We start from the raw sequence: 27886 nt of genomic DNA, 5'->3' as shown, positions 1-27886 counted from the left end.
TTGCGCTCCGGTACCTGTAGAGGGCGTTCCGCTACCTAGGGTGACCAATTTGATTTCCCCATCTGTGAGGGACGCGAGAGGACAACCATTACTTTTCCTGCGTGCCTGTGCTGTGTGTGAGGAGAACAGAACAGCTTCTGAAACTGTCACCAGGGCCAGGGGGCGGGCCTGTGTGTGTGTGTGTGTGTGTGTGTGTGTGTGTGTATGTATGTGTGTGTACTTTAGTGTAGGTAGGATCCTGTCAATCAAACAGCTGGGCACACAGCGGAGGAAAGCATGAAGCTAGTTAAGGGAACGCCCACAAAAACCACAACAAACAAGTCGAGTCTTTTTAGCGACGCAGCCCATGCTATAGTTTACTGAAAATTGTGATGAATGAATGAATGAAATATGGAGGAAAGGAACTATCTGTACATAGTTGACTTGACCTCCCATGGGGAGGGGGAGGCAGCTGCGAATAGGCCAAATTAAAAGCATAAATAAAAGCATAAAACGGACAAAAAAACGTTTATTTATTTTTTGCATGCACACATGCACATGCAGTGCACATGCACGAACAGGCACACACTGTACTATGTACTAAGCTTGTACATTTCTGCTCTTTTTTTATGTATGAAAATGTTTCAACATGGACACGATTATGACAAACTTAATTGCGATTACCTCAAATAATTGCAATCAAAGAAGTATTAGTGATGTAATTACTTTTGGAGCAGCATGACCTGCATGGTGCCCATGTCCTTCATGAGCTCCTGGCGTTTCAGCGTCACCTCCTGCAGCTCCTCTATGCGCTTCCTCAGGGTCAGGTTGTCCTGCAGCCAGCGCTCCTGGACCTGTCCAACACAAACACACGCGGAGACATGGAGTCAGTGGAAACCGTCCCAAAAAACCGTTACTTCTCAGGATTCAAAGTCAAAAATAGCAAAAAAAACCAAAAAAACAATAGAAAAGCAGATGTACAAGCTCAAAATGTTGTCTTGAGCTTGTAGATCGATCTGCTGTTTTTGGATACTTTTGTGCGACACTGTAGTACAAAAAGTTAAAAAGAAAACTAGAAAAAGTGCCCTTCTGGGCACAGGTCTCCACCAGGATTTCTTCCTCAGCCTAGTGGGAATATGCGTGCACAGTTTCATCGCAATCGGACGCTGCGTTAAAATCTGAAGGAGTAATAATAGAAAATGTGTTTTACATATGTCGGCCTCCTGGTGGCGCTATAAAGAGCAGATGTGAAAAATTCCAGGCAAAGGTTTTTCCTTGGCCTCTAGGGAGTTGGCATACAAAGTTATCCACAGATCCGTGCAGTTAAAGGTAAAAACACTTTTCGGCCAGTTATAGCGCCACCTTGAGGCTGAGTTGAAATTGTTCATGTGGCATTTCGTCCTCGGCCTAGTGGGAATGTGCGTGCACAATTTCACGGAAATCACGCGATGTGTTCATGATTTGCAGCATTTTGTTTGAAACTGAGCACTCCTGTGAACTTTGGAAGCCAATCTTAACCAATCAGGATGGAGTGTGAGAAATCTGAAAGACCGGTTTCGTTGAATGGCTCTAGAGAGACTGTGTACCAATTTGCGTGATGTTTGGACAAAATCTGTAGGTGTACTGTGCAAAAACTTGTTTTGCACAAAGCGGCCTCCTGGTGGCGCTATAACAGGCCGTTCTGGAAAGTTTGGGGCAGAGGTTCATCGTTGGCATCCAGGGAGTGTGTGTGCAAAATTTGGCATGAACCGGGTTAACGGTGCCGGAGATTAGCTGCTCACGGACACACGGACGTACACACACACGGACGGACGGAGTGCAAAACATACTCTCCCCCCATGCCTTCGGCCTGGTGGAGACAAAAAGATGGAGATAAGAGGTTTCTGCCCGACCTCGGAAATATGGGAGATGTGGAGAGTGGATTCTGGGAGGATATGAACATGTAAGGTCTCAAAGTTGAGGCTGACCTAAATTCAGTAACGGCTCCAATTTTAACCAGAGGATCGGAGGAGTAGAGTATTATCTCAGGGCTGGAGTCATGTCACCCTGAAGCACGGATATCTTAGAGGAATACTTCACCACTTTTCTATCATATTCATATATTCATATCAATTAATCACCACACGACGCCTTGAATTCATGGAGATTGAGACAATGACGCTGCTGGGGGACTTTATCAAATAATAATATAGATACTGTATAGAACAACTCTCAGTGTCATCACGGAGAGGCCTGATGATCCAGGTTCAAAGAAAATGTTTTAAATGTCTTATTGCTCTTGTTAAGATTGGTCTCCTATCAATGTTATTGGCTCAGGAATGCGGCAAAAACAAAAAAGTGCTGTAATCAAAACATTACTTGAGTAAAAGTGCAAATGTATTGGCATCAAAATATACTTGCTGTACCAATGTCAAAGATTTGTCAAACTTTTACGGAAATAGCCGACGACGCATCGCACCATTTCACGTAGATGAGCTTGCAGATCAGCTATCTTCCAATAGCCAAAGAATAAAATAGGGCTTAAGTGATTCATGCACATGTTCTGTTTTCATCTAAACCTGCAAATTGACTAGTAACTAAAGGTGTCAAATACGTATGGTGGATACATTTTTTTTTTAAATTTAATATTTGCCTTTGAGATGTATAAAGCAGTGGTTCTCAAAGTGGGGTCCGAGGACCCCCAGCGGTCCTTGAGGGAGTTCCAGGGGGTCCCCAGCTAAATGATAGTTTGGAACCAAATGGACCCTTATGGGTCTGCAACTCTAGAGTTGTAGACACTCTCAAGAGTTAAATTAACATTGATTTTACATTATACATTGGAGTCTCGGAGATAGAAATGCCATTAAATGGGGGTCCGTACTAATGCATGTCAAACTGTGGGTTGAGAATCACTGCTAGAGACGTAAAAACCTTCTCTTATGGGGGTCCCTGGCATGTCTCTTCAAATGGGGGTCCACAGGCTAATTAGTGTCAATTTGGGGTTCCTTGACATGAAAAGGCAGTACTAAAGTTAAAATTGTTGTTGAGCGGAGAAGAAAAAAGATAAAATGAGGCACCTTCTGAGTGTCAATGTCCTGACGCAGGTTTCCCATCTCCTTGTTGATCCGTTCTCTCTGCTTGTCGGCCTCGTGGAGGTGCGTGTTCGTTTCCTGAAGCTCGCTGTCCTTTCGCTGTCGAGGGCAACACACAGCGACGTGAACTTACGTTTGATCGTTAAAAAGATACATTCAAAACACATTGAACTCAGTTTCGGTACAACAATGGGGTCAGATTCGTTCCAACTGAATAGTCGTGAAAAAAAGGGTGACTCTTAGGACCGATTCATACTCCTATTTTAGAGCCGAATAAAAGTCGGTTCGGCTCTGTAGAGCCTACAATTTGACGTCATTTGAGGTTCGGGGGGGGCGGGTACCGTCCTAAAGTCGGCTCTTCGGTGCTACTGAAAGTTTCTGACGAGCCGAAATCATTTCAGCACTACAGTGCCGAAACAGCGGTAAAATAGGAGTATGAATCGGCCCTTAGCCTACTTCAGTTCAAAACCGCAATATAAGAGCACCTACAGGTGGCTGCAAATTGTAACTCGCCCCTGTAACATATTACCTTTACTGTACATATCTTTCTTTCTTTCTTATTACTACTTGTACAGTATATATGCCCTTTTTATTACCAGCTCAGTGGCCTTGTGGTTAGTGTCCGCCCTGAAACTGTGAGGTTGGGGTTCGATCTCCGGCCGGGTCAAAACCAAAGACAATGTAAAAATGAGACCCAATGCCTCCCTGCTTGGCACTCGGCATCAAGTGTTAGATCAACTACAAACAATTCCCGAGCGCGGCACAGCTGGAGCTCACCGCTCCAAGAGATGGATCAAATGCGGAGAACAAATCGGACTTTAACCTTTGTTTGTCTTTAAATGTCTCGATGAATTGAATACACAGGACCCTAATGGAAACAAGCCCCGAGGGCTTATCTGGGTTATCCCTTTAGCATTATTTTGTATAAATCTGTGCCACAGTGCCACTTTTAGCAAACTGTTAATAAAAGTATTCAATCAATCGAAACACTACTGTATGTCAAATTATGATGACCGTGCTAGTGTGTGAGTCCATACTGGAGGGGTTCAACCAACTTATGCATTTTACCTCTTTATACTGCTCCTTGCCTTCTGCAGTATACTTGGCAATGTCTCTTTCCAAATCTTTGATAGTCTTCAGCTTGTCTTTGATGGCGCTGATCTGTCAAGTGCACAGAACGAATACAGACTTTAAAAAATGCATCGCAACAGCAAGTAGTGGTGGTGACCAACTAATATTAGGTGGTGACAATCACCCAATTAATTAGTTAGTTAATATAGGCATTAAAGTCAGTCTATCTACAGGTCCACAACTTGTAGACCAATTTGTCACAAAAATAAAATAAAATGGATGAAATAGCCAGCAGGCTCAAATTATAGCAAAGTGAGAGAACTGACATAATAGTTGGCAAAATGGCAACTTCACATGTTCAGTTGTTCATAAAAAACACTAAGTTGTGCACAAAATAGGTCAATCCGTGTTGTCACACATCTCATTCTCTCTCATTCTCTCCACGACGGTCTCTCTGCTACTGATGCCTGCAATTTATATTTTATCCTTCAACGGGACAAAAGTCTGTCTTCTTCTGTCTGCCTTCCGCGTGTCTGAGGCACCGCGGCTGTAAAACTTTCAGTAATGTAAATGAAGCCAGGACAGGCTATTCTTTCTCCTAGCAAGGCTACAACACCACTTACCACAGTCAGATTGAATGTCTACAAGCATGCAATCAAATATATAAATATAAATAATATAAATCAGCCTTTCTTTCATTCTTGACCTTTCTCTGCTGCCAGCACGTAGTCTCTCTAAATGTTTGAAAACCCAATCCATCGGGAGTCACTGTCAGTGCAGCACCACACCACGCTGACACACACACACACACACACACACACACACACACACACACACACACACACACACACACACACACACACACACACACACACACACACACACACACACACACACACACACACACACAATTCGAAAATGAAAAAATAAATACATATCCGAATGCTAAAATTGCCATTCGAAAGTAGCTTTTTAATTTATTAATTATATTTTTATTTGGTTTCATATTTTATTTTACCCGCGCTCGCTAAAATGTATTGGATAACTAATCTACCGCTGTGAAATCACCCCGGCCGCGTCTTGCCTAATTCCAGCCATATACTTATAAAGGACTCATTAATAATAATAATTCCAGCCATATACTTATAAAGGACTCATTAATAATAATAATAATAATTCCAGCCATATACTTATAAAGGACTCATTAATAATAATAATTCCAGCCATAAACTTATAAAGGACTCATTAATAATAATAATAATAATTCCAGCCATATACTTATAAAGGACTCATTAATAATAATAATTCCAGCCATAAACTTATAAAGGACTCATTAATAATAATAATAATAATTCCAGCCATATACTTATAAAGGACTCATTAATAATAATAATTCCAGCCATAAACTTATAAAGGACTCATTAATAATAATAATAATAATTCCAGCCATATACTTATAAAGGACTCATTAATAATAATAATAATAATAATAATTCCAGCCATATACTTATAAAGGACTCATTAATAATAATAATAATAATTCCAGCCATATACTTATAAAGGACTCATTAATAATCATAATAATAATTCCAACCATATACTTATAAAGGACTCATTAATAATAATAATAATAATTCCAGCCATATACTTATAAAGGACTCATTAATAATAATAATAATAATTCCAGCCATATACTTATAAAGGACTCATTAATAATAATAATAATTCCAGCCATATACTTATAAAGGACTCATTAATAATAATAATAATAATAATAATTCCAGCCATATACTTATAAAGGACTCATTAATAATAATAATAATAATTCCAGCCATATACTTATAAAGGACTCATTAATAATAATAATAATAATTCCAGCCATATACTTATAAAGGACTCATTAATAATAATAATAATAATTCCAGCCATATACTTATAAAGGACTCATTAATAATAATAATAATAATTCCAGCCATATACTTATAAAGGACTCATTAATAATAATAATAATAATTCCAGCCATATACTTATAAAGGACTCATTAATAATAATAATAATAATTCCAGCCATATACTTATAAAGGACTCATTAATAATAATAATAATAATTCCAGCCATATACTTATAAAGGACTCATTAATAATCATAATAATAATTCCAGCCATATACTTATAAAGGACTCATTAATAATAATAATAATTCCAGCCATAAACTTACAAAGGACTCATTAATAATAATAATAATTCCAGCCATAAACTTATAAAGGACTCATTAATAATAATAATAATTCCAGCCATATACTTATAAAGGACTCATTAATAATCATAATAATAATTCCAGCCATATACTTATAAAGGACTCATTAATAATAATAATTCCAGCCATAAACTTATAAAGGACTCATTAATAATAATAATTCTAGCCATAAACTTATAAAGGACTCATTAATAATAATAATAATTCCAGCCATATACTTATAAAGGACTCATTAATAATAATAATAATAATAATAATTCCAGCCATATACTTATAAAGGACTCATTGAAATGAATAGCAGGGGGCTGGAGGAGCTGTGGGAGTGAGAGCAGGCGGTTAGGCAGTTAGGCTAGGCTACAAGCAGCAGCACCAAAGCTCTTGGAAACGGGGAATCACCACAACTGAATATTTACGTTTGCATTTACCGCACCGGAGCGCACACGCCTATTAGTTTGCATTGCACAGTGCACTATTTTCCGAAAGCGGTGATGGGCAGTTGGGCACGTTCGGAAATAGCGCACCGGAGCCACTCGCCTATTCGTTTGCATTGCACAGTGCAACGCTGTGATCTGTGGAAGGATTTTGGATTCCCATCCAAAAAAACAGGAAAACAACATTAGAGAAAACATAATCTGCAGACTATTCATAGCTGGCCTGTTCATCGTGATAGCCACACTGTTCTGTTGAAATAGAGAAACAACTGCTGTATTGCTGGTTTGGACTTGTCCCGTTCATGATAGACTAACCCATTCTGACCTGAGATCAGATTCATACGAGGTTTCCGCCGGACACACACTGGTCTGATGAACCCATTCTGACCTGAGATCAGATTCTAGAAATGTCAGTCGCTCTTCGATTTTTCAAAAAATAGCAGACCTACAAGCTCGTATCGCGCCACTCGGTGGCGCGATATGAGCTTGTAGATCTGCTATTTTCCAATAGCTAAAGCATAACATGATGCCAACACCAAAATGGGTGCCCGTTCAGAATGGGCTAAATACTCACTACTGTTTTATAACTTTATTAAGTCTACTCTAAGTGCACTAGTGAAGTGCATTATAGATATTATATATTAGATATAGATAATATTATACACCATTATTATTTTTGTTGCCGCCAATCATTAACCCATTCTGACCGGGCACCCATTTTGGTGTTAGCATCATGTTATGCTTTAGCTATTGAAAAATAGCAGATCTACAAGCTCATATCGCGCCACCGAGTGGCGCGATACGAGCTTGTAGGTCTGCTATTTTTGAAAAATCGAAGAGCGACTGACATTTTTAGAATCTGATCTCAGGTCAGAATGGGTTCATCAGACCAGTGTGTGTCCGGCGGAAACCTCCTATGAATCTGATCTCAGGTCAGAATGGGTTAATACATGTCGTGTTGAAAAAATAGCTTTGGTGTCCCTCTAGTGGACAGAACGTGCATAAAACTTGATATTCTGTGTAGGCTATATAATGAGCTAAAATTAATTATGTAAATTTCCGAATATTAAAAATAATAAAGCAATGAAATTCGAATGGGATTATAGAGGTGAACTGACAGCCCTAGTCACGGGTGAAACAATATATTTCTGATGGGGGTCCGAGGCCGAATGTGGACGCAGTGCCTTACCTTCTCCTGTCCTTCCTCGTGCTTCTGTCTCCTTCGCTCCGCCAGCTCCTGTTTCTCCTGCTGGAGCTTCTCCAGACTGCACGTCATGGGCGACAGCTGCTCCTTGGCCTCCTAGATGGAGTAGTGGAGGTACAGCAATGACAACATGGACGTGGAAGGAAGGAGACCAGTGTCTGTGACATCATGGACACTGCTAAAATCTCAAATATCTAAAACCACATATTGCACACATAAAGACACCCAGGAAAGTGTTCTAAATCTTCTAAACGTCATTAAATATATTTTTTTTTTAAAAAGGGTGAAGTGTCCCTTTAAGAGTACAAGCCTGGTGGTTTTACCCCTATCTCCCTGGTCAACATCTGGACCTACCCTGATCTCCCTGGTCAACATCTGGACCTCGGTGGTGATCTCCACGCTCTGGTCCTGCAGCTGCTGCAGTTTCTGCAGGTCGCTGCTGAGCTGCAGCTTCTCTGCCCGCGTCTCGTTCACGCAGCTCTTCAGCGTCTGGATCCGGTCCTGCTGGTCCTGGATCAGCTTACGCTTCAGCTCGATCTTACTCGACGCTGTGATGAGAGGGAGGGACATTACCCAAATGCTGCGATGAGAGGGAGGGACATTACCCAAATGCTCATTTCTTTGTCGTGCGTGAGAGAGAAGTGTGGGCACATACATTACACGCACACAAACAAACTCAAACAGACTTTGCCTTAACACTTACCCTCCCTAACACGAGTTACACAAGTTAATTGACTGTAGAACAGCTTCCCTCACAATTAACAAGTTACACGAGTTATGTTTTCATTGTTTAATTCCTGATTTTAATACGTCTGAAGCTAAAGCCCAATTTAGACTTTGTCCCACGACTGTGTTGCATTGGCGAGGGGAATCAATTACATTTTACACCATTTTGGTGTTGGCATCATGTCGTGCTTTAGCTAATTAAAAATAGCAGATCTACAAGCTCATATCGCGCCACCGAGTGGCGCGATATGAGCTTGTAGGTCTGCTATTTTTGAAAAAAATCGAAGAACGACTGACATTTTTTAAATCTGATCTCAGGTCAGAATGGGTTCGTCAGTCCGGCGTGTGTCCAGTGGAAACCTCGTATGAATCTGATCTCAGGTCAGAATGGGTTAACCCCAACACTCTCCCAGCTGAGCCAACAGTCCTCTGTAAAGGGCCTCTGTAAGTACAGTACGTGTATGTGAGTGTAATGCGTGCACGTTGCAATCGTACTCGTGTCCAGTCTGTGCTGGGCCTCCTGTTTCTCCTGGCTGACTTGTTGGATGGTTCTGCTCAGGTCTACTCCCTGCAGCTTGGCAGCCTGTTGGGCCACCTTTCTCTCCAGCTCCTTCAGGTCAGTCTGGAGGGAGAACAAGCACAAAGCACACAAGAGAGAGAGAGTGAGACAGCGAGACAAGTGCAGGAGTTGTGTAGAGCATCCATGGGCAACTGGCGGCCCGGGGTCCACATGCGGCCCCCCACCTTCACTTAATGTAGCCCTCAGGTACATTTCCAGCTGTTACAATTCCAAACATGCAAACATGACCCGCTTCGATTACTTCAGTCTAAATTAGTATCTTAATGAGTAGTATTAAAATGTTATTTTATATGTCCAATGTATTTGTATTTAGTTCATAAAGTTAACATAACTATAACTAAAGGCATTTGAGATTGATACAAATGTTACTCTTCAGCGTTCCAATTTAAAAATAGCAAAACCTAATTCAGGATTTCAATTCAAATATAGTAAAAATAGCTGATCTACAAGCTCAAAGCGCGACACAGTGCGACACGTTTTGAGCTTAGCTAGGACATGCATTAGGAACGTTACCATGTTAATGTGAGGAGCGTAGGTAGGACATGCATTAGGAACGTTACCATGTTGATGTGAGGAGCGTAGGTAGGACATGCATTAGGAACGTTACCATGTTAATGTGAGGAGCGTAGGTAGGACATGCATTAGGAACGTTACCGTGTTGATGTGAGGAGCGTAGGTAGGACATGCATTAGGAACGTTACCGTGTTGATGTGAGGAGCGTAGGTAGGACATGCATTAGGAACGTTACCATGTTAATGTGAGGAGCGTAGGTAGGACATGCATTAGGAACGTTACCATGTTAATGTGAGGAGCGTAGGTAGGACATGCATTAGGAACGTTACCATGTTAATGTGAGGAGCGTAGGTAGGACATGCATTAGGAACGTTACCATGTTAATGTGAGGAGCGTAGGTAGGACATGCATTAGGAACGTTACCATGTTGATGTGAGGAGCGTAGGTAGGACATGCATTAGGAACGTTACCATGTTGATGTGAGGAGCGTATGTAGGACATGCATTAGGAACGTTACCATGTTAATGTGAGGAGCGTAGGTAGGACATGCATTAGGAACGTTACCATGTTGATGTGAGGAGCGTAGGTAGGACATGCATTAGGAACGTTACCATGTTGATGTGAGGAGCGTAGGTAGGACATGCATTAGGAACGTTACCATGTTAATGTGAGGAGCGTATGTAGGACATGCATTAGGAACGTTACCATGTTGATGTGAGGAGCGTAGGTAGGACATGCATTAGGAACGTTACCATGTTGATGTGAGGAGCGTAGGTAGGACATGCATTAGGAACGTTACCGTGTTGATGTGAGGAGCGTATGTAGGACATGCATTAGGAACGTTACCATGTTAATGTGAGGAGCGTAGGTAGGACATGCATTAGGAACGTTACCATGTTGATGTGAGGAGCGTAGGTAGGACATGCATTAGGAACGTTACCGTGTTGATGTGAGGAGCGTAGGTAGGACATGCATTAGGAACGTTACCATGTTAATGTGAGGAGCGTAGGTAGGACATGCATTAGGAATGTTACCGTGTTGATGTGAGGAGCGTAGGTAGGACATGCATTAGGAACGTTACCATGTTAATGTGAGGAGCGTAGGTAGGACATGCATTAGGAACGTTACCATGTTGATGTGAGGAGCGTAGGTAGGACATGCATTAGGAACGTTACCATGTTAATGTGAGGAGCGTAGGTAGGACATGCATTAGGAACGTTACCATGTTAATGTGAGGAGCGTAGGTAGGACATGCATTAGGAACGTTACCATGTTGATGTGAGGAGCGTAGGTAGGACATGCATTAGGAACGTTACCATGTTGATGTGAGGAGCGTAGGTAGGACATGCATTAGGAACGTTACCGTGTTGATGTGAGGAGCGTATGTAGGACATGCATTAGGAACGTTACCATGTTAATGTGAGGAGCGTAGGTAGGACATGCATTAGGAACGTTACCATGTTAATGTGAGGAGCGTAGGTAGGACATGCATTATGAATGTTACCATGTTAATGTGAGGAGCGTAGGTAGGACATGCATTAGGAACGTTACCATGTTAATGTGAGGAGCGTAGGTAGGACATGCATTAGGAATGTTACCGTGTTGATGTGAGGAGCGTAGGTAGGACATGCATTAGGAACGTTACCATGTTAATGTGAGGAGCGTAGGTAGGACATGCATTAGGAACGTTACCATGTTGATGTGAGGAGCGTAGGTAGGACATGCATTAGGAACGTTACCATGTTGATGTGAGGAGCGTAGGTAGGACATGCATTAGGAATGTTACCATGTTAATGTGAGGAGCGTAGGTAGGACATGCATTAGGAACGTTACCATGTTAATGTGAGGAGCGTAGGTAGGACATGCATTAGGAATGTTACCATGTTAATGTGAGGAGCGTAGGTAGGACATGCATTAGGAACGTTACCATGTTGATGTGAGGAGCGTAGGTAGGACATGCATTAGGAACGTTACCATGTTAATGTGAGGAGCGTAGGTAGGACATGCATTAGGAACGTTACCATGTTGATGTGAGGAGCGTAGGTAGGACATGCATTAGGAACGTTACCATGTTAATGTGAGGAGCGTAGGTAGGACATGCATTAGGAACGTTACCATGTTGATGTGAGGAGCGTAGGTAGGACATGCATTAGGAACGTTACCATGTTGATGTGAGGAGCGTAGGTAGGACATGCATTAGGAACGTTACCATGTTAATGTGAGGAGCGTAGGTAGGACATGCATTAGGAACGTTACCATGTTAATGTGAGGAGCGTAGGTAGGACATGCATTAGGAACGTTACCATGTTGCTGTGAGGAGCGTAGGTAGGACATGCATTAGGAACGTTACCATGTTAATGTGAGGAGCGTAGGTAGGACATGCATTAGGAACGTTACCATGTTAATGTGAGGAGCGTAGGTAGGACATGCATTAGGAACGTTACCATGTTGATGTGAGGAGCGTAGGTAGGACATGCATTAGGAACGTTACCATGTTAATGTGAGGAGCGTAGGTAGGACATGCATTAGGAACGTTACCATGTTAATGTGAGGAGCGTAGGTAGGACATGCATTAGGAATGTTACCATGTTAATGTGAGGAGCGTAGGTAGGACATGCATTAGGAATGTTACCGTGTTGATGTGAGGAGCGTAGGTAGGACATGCATTAGGAACGTTACCGTGTTGATGTGAGGAGCGTAGGTAGGACATGCATTAGGAACGTTACCATGTTGATGTGAGGAGCGTAGGTAGAACATGCATTAGGAATGTTACCATGTTAATGTGAGGAGCGTAGGTAGGACATGCATTAGGAACGTTACCATGTTAATGTGAGGAGCGTAGGTAGGACATGCATTAGGAATGTTACCATGTTAATGTGAGGAGCGTAGGTAGGACATGCATTAGGAACGTTACCATGTTGATGTGAGGAGCGTAGGTAGGACATGCATTAGGAACGTTACCATGTTAATGTGAGGAGCGTAGGTAGGACATGCATTAGGAACGTTACCATGTTAATGTGAGGAGCGTAGGTAGGACATGCATTAGGAACGTTACCATGTTGATGTGAGGAGCGTAGGTAGGACATGCATTAGGAACGTTACCATGTTGATGTGAGGAGCGTAGGTAGGACATGCATTAGGAACGTTACCATGTTAATGTGAGGAGCGTAGGTAGGACATGCATTAGGAACGTTACCATGTTAATGTGAGGAGCGTAGGTAGGACATGCATTAGGAACGTTACCATGTTGATGTGAGGAGCGTAGGTAGGACATGCATTAGGAACGTTACCATGTTAATGTGAGGAGCGTAGGTAGGACATGCATTAGGAACGTTACCATGTTAATGTGAGGAGCGTAGGTAGGACATGCATTAGGAACGTTACCATGTTGATGTGAGGAGCGTAGGTAGGACATGCATTAGGAACGTTACCATGTTGATGTGAGGAGCGTAGGTAGGACATGCATTAGGAACGTTACCATGTTAATGTGAGGAGCGTAGGTAGGACATGCATTAGGAACGTTACCATGTTGCTGTGAGGAGCGTAGGTAGGACATGCATTAGGAACGTTACCATGTTAATGTGAGGAGCGTAGGTAGGACATGCATTAGGAACGTTACCATGTTAATGTGAGGAGCGTAGGTAGGACATGCATTAGGAACGTTACCATGTTGATGTGAGGAGCGTAGGTAGGACATGCATTAGGAACGTTACCATGTTAATGTGAGGAGCGTAGGTAGGACATGCATTAGGAACGTTACCATGTTAATGTGAGGAGCGTAGGTAGGACATGCATTAGGAATGTTACCATGTTAATGTGAGGAGCGTAGGTAGGACATGCATTAGGAATGTTACCGTGTTGATGTGAGGAGCGTAGGTAGGACATGCATTAGGAACGTTACCGTGTTGATGTGAGGAGCGTAGGTAGGACATGCATTAGGAACGTTACCATGTTGATGTGAGGAGCGTAGGTAGAACATGCATTAGGAATGTTACCATGTTAATGTGAGGAGCGTAGGTAGGACATGCATTAGGAACGTTACCATGTTAATGTGAGGAGCGTAGGTAGGACATGCATTAGGAATGTTACCATGTTAATGTGAGGAGCGTAGGTAGGACATGCATTAGGAACGTTACCATGTTGATGTGAGGAGCGTAGGTAGGACATGCATTAGGAACGTTACCATGTTAATGTGAGGAGCGTAGGTAGGACATGCATTAGGAACGTTACCATGTTGATGTGAGGAGCGTAGGTAGGACATGCATTAGGAACGTTACCATGTTAATGTGAGGAGCGTAGGTAGGACATGCATTAGGAACGTTACCATGTTGATGTGAGGAGCGTAGGTAGGACATGCATTAGGAACGTTACCATGTTAATGTGAGGAGCGTAGGTAGGACATGCATTAGGAACGTTACCGTGTTGATGTGAGGAGCGTATGTAGGACATGCATTAGGAACGTTACCATGTTGATGTGAGGAGCGTAGGTAGGACATGCATTAGGAACGTTACCATGTTGATGTGAGGAGCGTAGGTAGGACATGCATTAGGAATGTTACCATGTTAATGTGAGGAGCGTAGGTAGGACATGCATTAGGAACGTTACCATGTTAATGTGAGGAGCGTAGGTAGGACATGCATTAGGAATGTTACCATGTTAATGTGAGGAGCGTAGGTAGGACATGCATTAGGAACGTTACCATGTTGATGTGAGGAGCGTAGGTAGGACATGCATTAGGAACGTTACCATGTTAATGTGAGGAGCGTAGGTAGGACATGCATTAGGAACGTTACCATGTTGATGTGAGGAGCGTAGGTAGGACATGCATTAGGAACGTTACCATGTTAATGTGAGGAGCGTAGGTAGGACATGCATTAGGAACGTTACCATGTTGATGTGAGGAGCGTAGGTAGGACATGCATTAGGAACGTTACCATGTTGATGTGAGGAGCGTAGGTAGGACATGCATTAGGAACGTTACCATGTTAATGTGAGGAGCGTAGGTAGGACATGCATTAGGAACGTTACCATGTTAATGTGAGGAGCGTAGGTAGGACATGCATTAGGAACGTTACCATGTTGCTGTGAGGAGCGTAGGTAGGACATGCATTAGGAACGTTACCATGTTAATGTGAGGAGCGTAGGTAGGACATGCATTAGGAACGTTACCATGTTAATGTGAGGAGCGTAGGTAGGACATGCATTAGGAACGTTACCATGTTAATGTGAGGAGCGTAGGTAGGACATGCATTAGGAATGTTACCGTGTTGATGTGAGGAGCGTAGGTAGGACATGCATTAGGAACGTTACCGTGTTGATGTGAGGAGCGTAGGTAGGACATGCATTAGGAATGTTACCATGTTAATGTGAGGAGCGTAGGTAGGACATGCATTAGGAACGTTACCATGTTAATGTGAGGAGCGTAGGTAGGACATGCATTAGGAATGTTACCATGTTAATGTGAGGAGCGTAGGTAGGACATGCATTAGGAACGTTACCATGTTGATGTGAGGAGCGTAGGTAGGACATGCATTAGGAACGTTACCATGTTAATGTGAGGAGCGTAGGTAGGACATGCATTAGGAACGTTACCATGTTGATGTGAGGAGCGTAGGTAGGACATGCATTAGGAACGTTACCATGTTAATGTGAGGAGCGTAGGTAGGACATGCATTAGGAACGTTACCATGTTGATGTGAGGAGCGTAGGTAGGACATGCATTAGGAACGTTACCATGTTGATGTGAGGAGCGTAGGTAGGACATGCAATAGGAACGTTACCATGTTGATGTGAGGAGCGTAGGTAGGACATGCATTAGGAACGTTACCATGTTGATGTGAGGAGCGTAGGTAGGACATGCATTAGGAACGTTACCATGTTGATGTGAGGAGCAGTGTAATAACAGTACCATGTATCTGTCCATGAGGGAGATGTCCTGCAGACAGGCCGTGGCTGTGTCCTTCTCAGACACCAGGTTGGACAGCAGGGTCTCCTGGTCGTCCACGTCTTGCTTCAGCCTCTCGATGTCTCTGTTGACGGCCTGCAGACGGTTCCTCAGCTCCGGCAGATCCTTGTCCTCCAGCTCCACTATGGACCGCCTGCCAGAGAGACGAGACAGCAAAAGGGATTTCTCATCATCATCATCATCATCATTTTATTTAACTCACGACCATGATCACATGGTATGGATCACAGATTCATAAATAGTGTACAATAAAAAGTATACAACACAATATTACATACAGACATATCAAAAGGCTTTCACTGAGTGCCGTTCTGTTCCGAGTGCCGTTTAACACTTTACCCGCCAGGATTAATTAATTAATCGATTTCCCCCCCGTGCAACCCTTATTTGTAAGAGCCAAACACACGACCAGATGTTACAATTAAATGTTACTACTACTTGTTGTCGCATCCACTCCCGGTCCCGCGATCAGCGACGAGAAAGCCTCATCGCGAGGATCACAGAAAACAAAACAAGCTTTATTCCACGGCCGATAGCCGACTATGGGCCGTGGAATAAACCTTGTTTTGACCAGAAATGGAGGGATGCTATCTGGGACAAGGAATTTGAGATAAAGGCGATTGAAAGGAACACGAGCAATTCAAGATGGCGTGCTCCAGTGTTGTTGACAACACCAGCTAGCAACCCAAGGCTAATGTAGCATTGCGACTCAATCGATCATAAGCTATATAAAAGACCAATTGCCGTAGATCTACGCTAATGGTAGGGGGTCAGATTAATGCAATTGCTGTAGATCTTCGCCAAAGGGGGGGAAGTTTTAAGGTAAGTCTTTCATTCAGGCCTGAAGTCGAAAAAAAAAAAAGATCATGACAATTTTCTGAAAGATTTGAGGCACATTTTAACGATTTTTCAAAAATAGCAGACCTACAAGTTCATATTTTGCAATAGCTAAATTATAACATAATGTATGTAACCACCAAAAGGGGTTCCGGCTCAAAATGGGTTAAGACTGGGAGGGACCAATATAAATGACTAATCCATTATAAAGTAATGACAAGAATGTACTACACTAGAGATAAGATTAATACGTTTGATCCCACATCCTCTGACAGATGTTTAAAGTGTTGCACACAAAGGGACTCCCTTATACATGCCTTCTGGTTCTGTGAGAAAGTTAGAAAGATCTAGGAGAAAATTGATTTTTTTTTAAATATAAATTGTAAGTGTGCAGTTGTGTTTCTTTTTTCATGTTTAGTATATAAAAAACTGTTATTGCAAAACTGGAAAAAACTAAGAAGCACCCTCCCTTCAAGATTGAAAAAGAAAAAGAAAAAGATTGGAGATCACTAATGAAATATTATTTGAATATTGAGAAAACAATGGCGGAGGACAGTCATAAAGAAAAGCTATAAATCAGTGGAGTTCAATTTATGAGGCATTGTAGAGAGGAGTGGAGCCGCGTGTGTGCGTGCGTGCGTGAGAGCGAGGCTGAGTAAGAATGAGGTGTGAATGAAATAAAATGATAAAACCTTGGGTGGGTGAAGCCATAACCTTACTGAAATACGTAATGTTTAATATCTCTAATGTCATGTAAAACCATTCCTTGTTCCTCAAGAATTCAAGAATGTATGAAACCACTAAATCACACAATAAAAATAATTATAAAAAAACGGACTGGGAGGGAACACCTCTGGCCCCATCTAGTGGTGCAACACAACTAAACATGACATTGAGTACCCTGAAATCACTCATTTATTGCGTTTGAGTTCCCCAAAGCACCTGCTGGTAACTTACAGAATACAGTATATGCAAAAACGACAGAAACAAAATAAAAGACAATTTTGTTATTTGTTTTATGTGAAGCACTTATCATTATTATAATAATAATAATTATTATTATCTGCAATAGATTGCGTTGGGTTGCGACACTTAACGTTTGAGTGGTTAAGCCGTCCATACCTGACGGGCTTGAGAGCCATCATCTCGTCCCTCTTCCTCTCCTTCTTCCGCAGGTCCTGCTCGGTGTTCTTCAGCTTGTCGGGCACCAGCCTCAGCTTGGACTGCATGTCGTTGACCACGTCCTGCAGCTCAGACTCCGAGGGGAAGGTCCGCTGACACACGGGGCAGCAGGGCTCCCTGTCCTCCGTCAGCTGGCTGATGAACTGGCTGTAGACCGCCGTGGCTCCCGCCAACATGGCTGGAGACGGAGACAGAGAGACGGGACAGATGAGAGGGCATCCTACTACTTCCCGCTCTCGTTCTACAGTATTGTACTACTAGTCATATACAAGTAAGACGTGCAAACGCGGGAAGCGAACGCAGCTCGTAAATTGCAATAACAACAATTAGAATAAATTACGTATTTTTATTTTATTTTTAGTTAGTAATTTTTTTAAGTTTTCTAGTGTGTGTGTGTCTGTGTGTGTGTGCTACAGCTGCGCCCTCTGGTGGCGGGCGGGTGGTGTCACAGCGGGACAGACACACAGACAGACACACACACAGACATGATCTGCAGGGTCTCATAGTTAGTGCTCATTGCGTTCGCAACCACCAATACTGCTGCTTTACAAAGCAACTATCAATACTGTTTCCAACTAGTACACCACATAACTGCTACTGTACTATTCATACCATTAACTGTTAGTATCAAAATACTTTGATCATCGTTAAGTCTATGTAATGAGACTTCTATTCAATTTGTTTTTGACCCTGCAGTCAACTTTATGTCGCTTCCCTTCAGAGTAAGGGAAGTCCCATGCACTGGCAAAGTGTTGAAGTGTTCTTGAGCAAGACACTGAACTCCTAACTTCACCTCTTTGCTTGGAGGTCTTCTCCAGCTCATCCTGTAGCTTCCCCAGGTCCTGCTCCAGGTCCTGACTCCCACACACATTAAAGAACTTTTCCTGATCACTGGCTAACTGCTGCTCTTTCCTGCGCAGCTCGCCGGCGATGTGGCTCTTGTTTTGTTCGCTGGACGCCAGGTCTTTGCTGCAAAACACAGTGAGGTCAGATTTATATTTGGAATGTCATCATTTCAGCTCTTCCTTTCATTAGACTCTACTTGGAAGTGTCATTTAATAAAACATCAGTGTCAGCTGTACAAGTACACTACTGATAACAATGTTTTCCGTGTGAAATGGATATAGCTTTCTATCGAAAAGATACATTTAAAGATGGACTGCCGTTTTTGTATTATTTTCCGGTTTTTGAGCGGTGCCATTACGTAGCAATGTGTGTATGTCCCCGTGTCTGTCCCTAGGTCTGCATGTCAGAGCACGAATACCTGCAACACGGTAACTCTGTCAATTCTTGACCGTTTCGGACGCGGGAAGGCTCGCCGGAAATGGGCCGCCCCCCTGGGCGCGTTCCTGGGGGTCTGAATGTTCCGGGGAACCCCCGGGTACCCCCACACTGTAACTGTCATTTCTCAATGGTTTCAAACGCGGGGCGGCTCACCAGAATCGGGCCGCCCCAATGGGCGTGTTCCTGGGGGTCTGGATGTTGTGGGGACCCCCCCGGAGACCCCCACACAGTAAAATTGCACCGCTCACTTCACACAGGTGTGATTTATCATGTGTTTATGAGGTGACAGTACTTCATTAGACCCCTTGGTGTGGTTGTTATGTGCAATGATGTCTTCCCTTTGTATTTAGGGTTTCTTCCTGGAGGCTGAAACCTTGACAGTCAAAACGTGCCAATGAGAAAAACAGTGATATAGTGAAATCACAATATCATTCCCTCCCCTAACCCCTCCCCCTTTATCATACAACCACAGCTGTCGCCTGTCGGTGCAGCTTCAGTTCAGGTGGATCACCACCCACCAGGCATACTTATGAACTGGTGGTGTCCACATAAAAACAACATTTTAACAAACACTGTACACTTTTTTTGTGTACAGTGTACAATAATAATACCTGATGATCATGATTTAGGGTGGGGAAAAAAAATCACGGCAGTCCATCTTTAAAAGACAAACTGAAGTAATTATTCAATATATATTGGAATTTGGGCCCACGCCTAGAGTAAGACAGTAGAAAGGTGACCAACTTGAGCCTGGCCAGCTTGTCCCTGGTGCCATCAATCTCTTTTGACTTGGCATGGATCCAGTCCTCCAGCTCCCTCTTGTTGGGGAAGTGACCCAGCAGAGACACCAGATCGTCACTGTGGCGAGACTTGATCTTGCGTACCTGCTCCTCCTTCTCTGTCTGCAGGAGGAAGAGGAGAGGAAAGGGGAGAAGTGGGAGGAAGAGGCAACAGAGGAGGAGAGCAAACATATCTCCGGAGTCAGATTACCACTAAGAAAAGGTCACTCACACAGGCTTCGTTACACTGGCATGGTCAGTTGACTGTGTGTGCCGTCTGTGGTGTCCACGTGTTTGTTATGGTGCCCGTTGACCTTTCTAGCATGATTGATAACACCTGACCTCATAATAGCCTCAGTATAACCTCAATCATAATGTTTAACTCACCCGTCACCAATTGCACCTTCTGATGCCTATTTTCGTATGTACCGCCACGCCAATTGCGCCTTTAATATCAATTGATTACGGTGATCAACTGCATCCAGTATGCCCTCATAACAGTCTGTTAAAACAAACGAAAAAAAAACGGAAATGGAAATTTCGCTGGCTTATGCCGTCTATGGGGACGCAGCTTTATCTCGGAGTCTTCTTTTTGGGTCAAAACAAGCTAGATTTGCGCCTCATTTCTCAAAACGATATGATCCTCGCTTACAAAAAGTACGTTTTGGGTGGATTAAATGACAATCACGGGACATGTTAAACACTAAACAGCTGAGTTTTACTTCCCGATTCTCGGTTTCTGGACAAACTGGCTTTCAATCTAAAAGGTGCTTGCTTGAAAATGCACTTATGGTGGAGAGAGCCCTCCACCAGATGGCGCTGTGGCTCCGAATGTGTTAAAAACCTGCCATTAACAATTTCATTTGGACATACAGTAGGGAAAGAAACCAGTGCATGTTGAAAGAAAGAAAACTATGTGCCATCGATACTCAGAGAAGCACCTTTTAATTTCCTCCCATTAGGGAGGCAGGGTCGTTCATTCCACTCATATGATAGCGCTGTGTGGCATAAACAGCAGATGTACAAGCTCGTAGTTCTGCCATTTGCAAATACATTTTAGAACATTTCTATCGATAATGACATGCCCAAAATATGGGACGCAAGGTTGAAAGTGGTTAACCCATTCTGAACGGGCACCCATTTTGGTGTCAGCATCATGTTATGCTTTATCTATTGAAAAATAGCAGATCTACAAGCTCATATCGCGCCACCGAGTGGCGCGATACGAGCTTGTAGGTCTGCTATTTTTGAAAAATCGAAGAACGACTGACATTTTTTTAATCTGATCTCAGGTCAGAATGGGTTTAATCAGACCAGTGTGTGTCCAGTGGAAACCTTTCCACGAATCTGATCTCAGGTCAGAATGGGTTAATGAGGATGTGGCTGAATGCGGGACGCGTGTTGATTTCATCGACTAGTACTATGGCGTCACGTTTGGTGATGTGGTCCTGATGGCAACATCGGTCCAAGACCTTCAGCTCTCACTGGACCGCTTCACAGCAGAGTGTACGGCGGCTGGGATGAGGATCAGCGTCTCCAAATCTGAGGCCATGGTTCTCAGCAGGAAACCGGTGGATTGTGCAGTTCGGGTAGGGAATGAGGCATTACCCCAGGTGAAGGAGTTCAAGTATCTCAGGGTCTTGTTCATGAGTGAGGGGAGGACGGAGAATGATATCAGCCGGAGAACTGGAGCGGTACCGCACTGTTGAGCCAGAAGGCAAAGCTCTCTGTCTACCGAGCAATCTTCGTTCCTATTCTGAAGTGTGGGTCATGACCGAAAGAATAAGGTCGCGAATACAAGCGGCCGAAATGAGTTTTCTTTGACGGGTGGCTGGCATCTATCTCCCTTAGAGATAGGATGAGAAGTTCAGTCACACGAGAGACTCAGAGTAGAGTCGCTGAGTCCCGGGGCTGGACGTATCTCTCTCGCTTTCTCTCTCTCTCTCTCTCTCACTCTTTGATACTGTGTGTGTGTGTGTGTGTGTGTGTGTGTTGTTATTTTGGGAACGTGGAGGCACAGAACACTCAGCGCAGACAGCAGTACAAAATTAACCCGACCTCTGACGTTTACAAGTTTATCGAGAAAGTCCCCACTCCCCAAACACAGTGACAACGCTCCATGTTTACGCAAAGACAGACAGGATATTCTGTACACTGCAGTGTTTGATTGATTGATTGATTGATTGATTGAAGAATTTATTAACAGTTTTGGAGAATTACAGTACATTTCAAGCACAACTCAATACAAGACTGATAATTCCTAGGACGTCTGGAGACGTCTTGAGCACAAATTGTGTTAACTGTGGACGACACCATAAAGCATTACACTTGTTTACAATAGGGTCCACCATGTTCAATTCATCATACATTTTTATGCGTTTCCTTAAGCAATTGATTAATGTGCTCGTCCTCATATTTCGATGAGGGCTTCAGTCTTTATTTGATGCGGGTTGCATTCACACCTGCAGTGAATCGAAGTCAGCTGCAATTTGATCCGCATTAGAGTTGGAATGAGCCTTCACACCTGCCAAACAAAGCGCCCTTTCCGACAATACGCAGCAGGATTCCTTTTAATCGCAGTATCGCATGCTGGTGTGAATGCGACATTAGTCGACTAAAACTAGACTAACACTAAAACATTTCAATGGCTAAAATGTGAGTAAAACTAAATGAAAACCAAAAAAAAGAGTCTATGACTAAAACTAAAAATTAAAAAAATAGAAATTTGCTGTCAAAATCAACGCGGGGCGTGTGGTGGTACCTTGTCTTTCCTCAGCATGTCCATCTGCGTGCGTGAGGTGGAGTTAGCACTCAGCGTCTCCATCTCTTGGTCCAGCTGCCGCTGCGAGCGGTCCAGCTTCTCTCGCTCCCTCTGGAGGTCCACCACCTCCACCTTCAGCCCCTCCACGTTGGAGCTCTGCAGTGTGCTCTGCAAGTCCCTCTCCTGCACCAGGACAACCGGACAGACACACAAACCAACTCAAATGCAGCTTAAGGTGCATATCAATGCACCTTCACAATGCAGAGTTATATCAATGCACCTTCACAATGCAGAGTTATATCATGGCACCTTCAACATAAGTGTGCATAAGGAGTGGCTTGTCGTCGGTATCAGCCTTCATGGGGTTATTTAAAGTCCAAATATTTAAGTTTTAGGGGTTGGGGTTATGCCTGATTTATATCTAGTCGTGTGCCAGTGTCGCGTACCAAACAATGATTTATATCTAGTCGTGTGCCAGTGTCGCGTACCAAACAATGATTTATATCTAGTCGTGTGCCAGTGTCACGTACCAAACAATGCCAACTTAGAAGCTCATAAGAACTTGCACTATGATTAAATCGTGGATTTCCGGTGCATGACAAATTGACACCAACAGAACCAGTATAGTGCAGATATAGGCACACTGAGCGCACTGCCAATACAAACTACCGGTAATAGGTGAATGCGCTCCCTGGTCGCATTTCCGAACGCACCCTCAAGAATAAATCCACAGGGAAGACATATTTGAATATTCTAACCACACCTGGGGGTCTGTTAGAGCAATGTTATCTCCATAGACAAATACAAAATAGAAAAAGTACAAAAATCTTAAGAGATCTTTAAGAGATAAAGATGTAACAGTGTGAAATCAACATGATGTCTCGCCACGGTGGTCACCGCTCAAGCGTGCACGCAACACATCTCTGTTTTTACTAACCACCAACAGGTGGTCACCTCTTCACCGAAAACTGGCCTATGAATAGGCCTTGAGCCTTACCGCCTTGGCCAGCTCATTGTCCAGTGTGTGAAGCCTGCTGGAGGAGCCCTCCAGCCTCTGGAGCTCTGCCTTCATGTTCCTCAGCTCCTGCTGCTTCTTGCCCTGCTGGTCTCTCTTCAGCTCCACCGTTCTCTCCAGGCCCGTCTTCTTGTCGCGCAGCTCGTCCACACACTGCTGCTTATGCTGCTCCTTCTCCTGCAGGTCCGTCTGAACGCAAAGATTCCATCGTGTTTTTAAATAGATTATTTACAATATTTTCAAGATTGCTCATACTTCTATGAAGTTGGATGTCACAGGTACTGTGGATAAATACAAATGCCACTAATGTAATTCTAAATAGCTTTTCTCCCCCTTCTCATTCATTTGTCTTAATTTACTTACTTTTTTAACTGATATAGGCAACCGATTTACTCCAATTACTTAAATTAGTTTTGTTTTTGATGGCAATACATTCATTACATTGTCTTGATTACAGTATCCCACTATATATTGACTAGGGTTCATGTCATTTACTCTGATCTCACACGTGAAGTCACTCTGGATAAGAGTGTCTGCTTTTTTCCCTCTCTTATAAGATATATATTTATTTAAAGACATCAGACAAAGCCAATATAGCCGAGTTGACAAATCACGACAAACATATTTTTTGGGGCTGAACAAATAATTAGAAAGAAGAAAAAAGGGCAGGCTACAACACTTGAAACGAAAACGATGTGTAGTAGATGATGTGTAGACTAGCCACCGTCCTCCCACACAGATCATGTGTAACTTCCTCTTACCACAACTTGCTTGGCCGTCTCTTTCTCTTGCTCCAGTCGGTCTGTCACATGGCGATGGAAGCTCTGCAGCTGCTGCTCTGTGAATGGCGTCCGGTCATAGCCGTCCAACTCCAGATAGGAGGACAGGGAGCGCACCTGACGAACAGAGAGAATTTAAGAGAAATGAGAGACGATGGAAGTGAGAGGGGAAGGCAGGGAGAGATGGAATCTGACGGAGAATAATGCTTCATTTATGCTCTGTTGTAAGACTGTGTCGCACGCTGAAAAATGCAGATCTGCAAGGCATCCAACATGCCACATCCAAGATGCGTAGTGAGCTTGTAGATCGATTCATTTCCGGCATGCAAAACCGCCATACGACGAAGTGGCGGACAGCATATGCTAGCAATAAAATGAGATGGTAACAAAATGTTTGAAATTAATAAGAATTGCGTCTCGTCTAGTGTTGCATTTTACACTTTCTTTGCTAGCAGAAAAGTCATATTAGCTCGCTGACTGGTCAACGGAAATTGGTCAAGAAAATTAGAGCTGGTATAGAGAATGACTGACCTGAAAATCACGACTCTTGATGTTCAGAGCGTGATTGTCAGCCTCCAGATTTAGGCGACCTAGGGAAACAGAAAGAGACAGATAGTCACTGTGATGCTCTACTCTGTGTGTGTGTGTGTGTGTGTGTGTTTAATTGTTAAAGAACTGCACTGTGCCACTCATTTCCATATTACGGTAACTTACCGATTTGCTCTCAATATAACAATAAATGTAGGCCCCTTTTCCACCAAACCCAGTAAGCACGGGGTCTCGATTGGGGCCAGATCAAGTCAAACCAAGACAAGTCAGATCTGGCCCAGAATATCAGTATCACCTGATTTCAACCAACATAAATTCTGCCCACTGAGAAAAAAGTCGCTGGATGAATCAGAGAGATTTTGACCAGAATAAGCTGTATTATTTCAACTGGTGAAGACGTCCTGGAAATGATGTAAAAGATCATCGCCATACAGTATGGGCTGTGATCTGGCCTAGTCCTTAAAGATGGAGTGCCGTGATTTTTTTCCACACTTAAACATGATCATCAGGTGTATTTAGGTGTATATGAGGTATAATTTTTTCAAAAAAGTGTACAGTATTTGTTAAAATGATGGTTTTATGTGGACACACCCACCAGTTCATTAGGTATGCGTGAGTTTAACCATAGCACCACCCACCTAATCCAGTCCCTCCGCCTCCTCCTTTAAGACCACCCACTTGTCCTAGTCCCTCCCCCTCCTTATAAAAGGACAGCCCATGGCTCTGCCCTTTTGTTTACAAAATGGCAAATTGGTGTCTGTAATGTAACAAAAACTCATGTTTTTGTGAATGTTAGAAGTGAACACTTCCAATATTTCTGAGATATCGTATAGGCACCATTATGCACTTATACTGCCACCATCCATGTATAGGCATATAATCCATGCATCCATACCATATCAGATCTGTTTTTTCTGATTTTTTATAATCATTTATTTATTTCCTCCAATTATATTGACCCTATTGTCGCAATCAGCTCAGCTCATCATCCAATTCGATCATAGTTTAACAGCAGAAACAATTAGTTTGATAGATCATTTAGCCTACAATATATTGTAGGCTATTGATTTCCTCCAGCTAAGCACCCTGACATTAAAACGATAGTTACGTATGTAACTACGGTTCTATGAGTCCTGAATGACCGCCAGAGGCGGTGCTTTAAGCACTGAATACGTCCCTTCGCGCATGCGCAGTCGAGTATTTTATACCAACAATGTCGGTTGACCCCGTGATGACCCGGAGTCGTCTATAACTTCCGGCAGTCATCCGGGGCTCAGTCCCTACAGAATCTTCTCGCGAGAACACGAGGATTCTGAGTGACAAGAGTGCCTCTGGCGGTCATTCAGGACTCATAGAACCGTAGTTACATACGTAACTATCATTCTATTTCGTCCCTGCTGACCGCCAGAGGCGGTGCTTTAAGCACTGAATGACTTATACCAGCCAAGTCACGAGGAATCCTGATTACAGACCTCAAAGGGTAGAACCGGAGGATTCGGGGAAGAGGGCCACGTCCACTGGGTGGGGAGTGGCAACATTCACCCTGTAGTACCTTGAGAAAGTGCCTGCCGAAGCCCATGAGGCGGCGGCACAAATGTCCTCCAAGGGCACCACTCTCATGGCAGCCCATGATGTGGAAATGCTCCTTGTAGAGTGGCACCGTACCCCTGATGGTACGGGGAGGTTACTTGCCTCATAGGCGTGGCTGATTGTGTCTACAATCCAGTGGGACAGGCGCTGCTTGGAGGGAGCGCCGCCTTTGTTCACACCACTATGGCAAAAGAACAGCTGCTCTGCTCGCCTGATGCGTGCAGTAGCTTCAATGTAGGCTCTCAGGGCCCGGACTGGGCACAACAGCTCCAGTTTGTCTGTCAGCTCCCCAGGTGGGGGGTTGAATCGAGCCAGCCTGATAGGCCGGTTGAGGTGAGCCTGCGACAGCACCTTCGGGAGGAATGCTATGTTTGGCCACAGCGTGACCCCCGAGCCGTCTGCGTTCCACCTCAGACATGATTCGCTGACTGACAGAGCGTGCAGTTCACTGACGCGCTTTGCCAATGTAATGGCCAGGAGAAGGGCTGTCTTGCATGACACCCACTTCAGCTCTGCCTGTGCCAAGGGTTCGAAGGTAGGCCCGCACAGGGCGTCCAGTACCCGGTTAAGGTCCCATGAGTATGAGAATGTGTGCTATAGAGCGGAGCGCACCACTTGCCGCTCCAGCACATTGCCGTGTTCGGCCCAGTAGACTGGCATAAACTTCATATGGGTCCCATCAGATTCAAGACATGTCGACACCCGTCTGTCTTGCGTCACGAGGAAGTATGTAGATCGGACTTCCCTTAGTGTGACTGAGGATATACAGCCTCTGTTGCGCCCTTGGGCAGGACGACACATCACTCCTGGTCTGATAGTAGGGCTCTCGTCATGTTGCTGATAATGGCCATTTTGACCCGCCGGATATGGGGGGCTGGCGTCAGAAGGCACTGCACAGCCCGGAAAGTCACAGTCACAGTCAGGTCCCTGCGTGGGACGCCAGGGAACACGCTGGCCTCTAGTGTGGGCCGGCGGTGATACGCGAGCTCCGAGGGCAGTCAAGATGATTTCATCAATGTTGGAGCTCGGCCCTTTGGGAGGCGGGATGTGTCGTAGGCCTGCAAGCTGCAGCCTGGTCTTCCCCCCCTGGATGGTTCGCTCCGGCGATTCTCGCCCGGCTGAACCACCTAGTGCTCCTGGCTCCTCAGGGAGACTACGGAGAGTTGGCCTAGGCTCATCAGTCAAGCTTGACTGTGAAAACCCGACTTGGCGACGGGCTAGAGATACGATGGACATCAGCCGCCCACGCTCTGAGGACATGACGCCAATGCCTCCAGTGACACACCAAAGGTGACTGAGCCAGTATTAACGTTG

The 27886-nt window shown here is 43.8% G+C and overlaps 1 protein-coding gene across 2 annotated transcripts in view; it reads right to left on the bottom strand.

The window, feature by feature from the left end:
- The window catches only part of rad50 (RAD50 homolog, double strand break repair protein), a 53166-nt gene that overhangs the window by 10558 nt on the left and 14722 nt on the right, over window positions 1-27886 (bottom strand). For both annotated transcript variants that reach the window (XM_083768560.1, XM_083768561.1), the window contains exons 9-22: window positions 24965-25023; window positions 24416-24550; window positions 23637-23843; window positions 22640-22822; window positions 19844-20001; window positions 18609-18784; window positions 17756-17993; window positions 15740-15929; window positions 9233-9359; window positions 8366-8559; window positions 7997-8107; window positions 4119-4211; window positions 3036-3149; window positions 706-833 (exon numbers count right to left, since the gene is read on the bottom strand). In XM_083768560.1, coding sequence (XP_083624686.1) covers window positions 706-833; window positions 3036-3149; window positions 4119-4211; window positions 7997-8107; window positions 8366-8559; window positions 9233-9359; window positions 15740-15929; window positions 17756-17993; window positions 18609-18784; window positions 19844-20001; window positions 22640-22822; window positions 23637-23843; window positions 24416-24550; window positions 24965-25023 — 2113 coding nt within the window. The remainder of the gene's footprint in view (window positions 1-705; window positions 834-3035; window positions 3150-4118; window positions 4212-7996; window positions 8108-8365; window positions 8560-9232; window positions 9360-15739; window positions 15930-17755; window positions 17994-18608; window positions 18785-19843; window positions 20002-22639; window positions 22823-23636; window positions 23844-24415; window positions 24551-24964; window positions 25024-27886) is intronic.

This window comes from Protomyctophum parallelum (assembly GCF_964188405.1).
Source record: "Protomyctophum parallelum genome assembly, chromosome: 1".
Lineage (NCBI taxonomy): Eukaryota > Metazoa > Chordata > Actinopteri > Myctophiformes > Myctophidae > Protomyctophum > Protomyctophum parallelum.
This window is presented reverse-complemented; position numbering and strand designations above follow the sequence as displayed.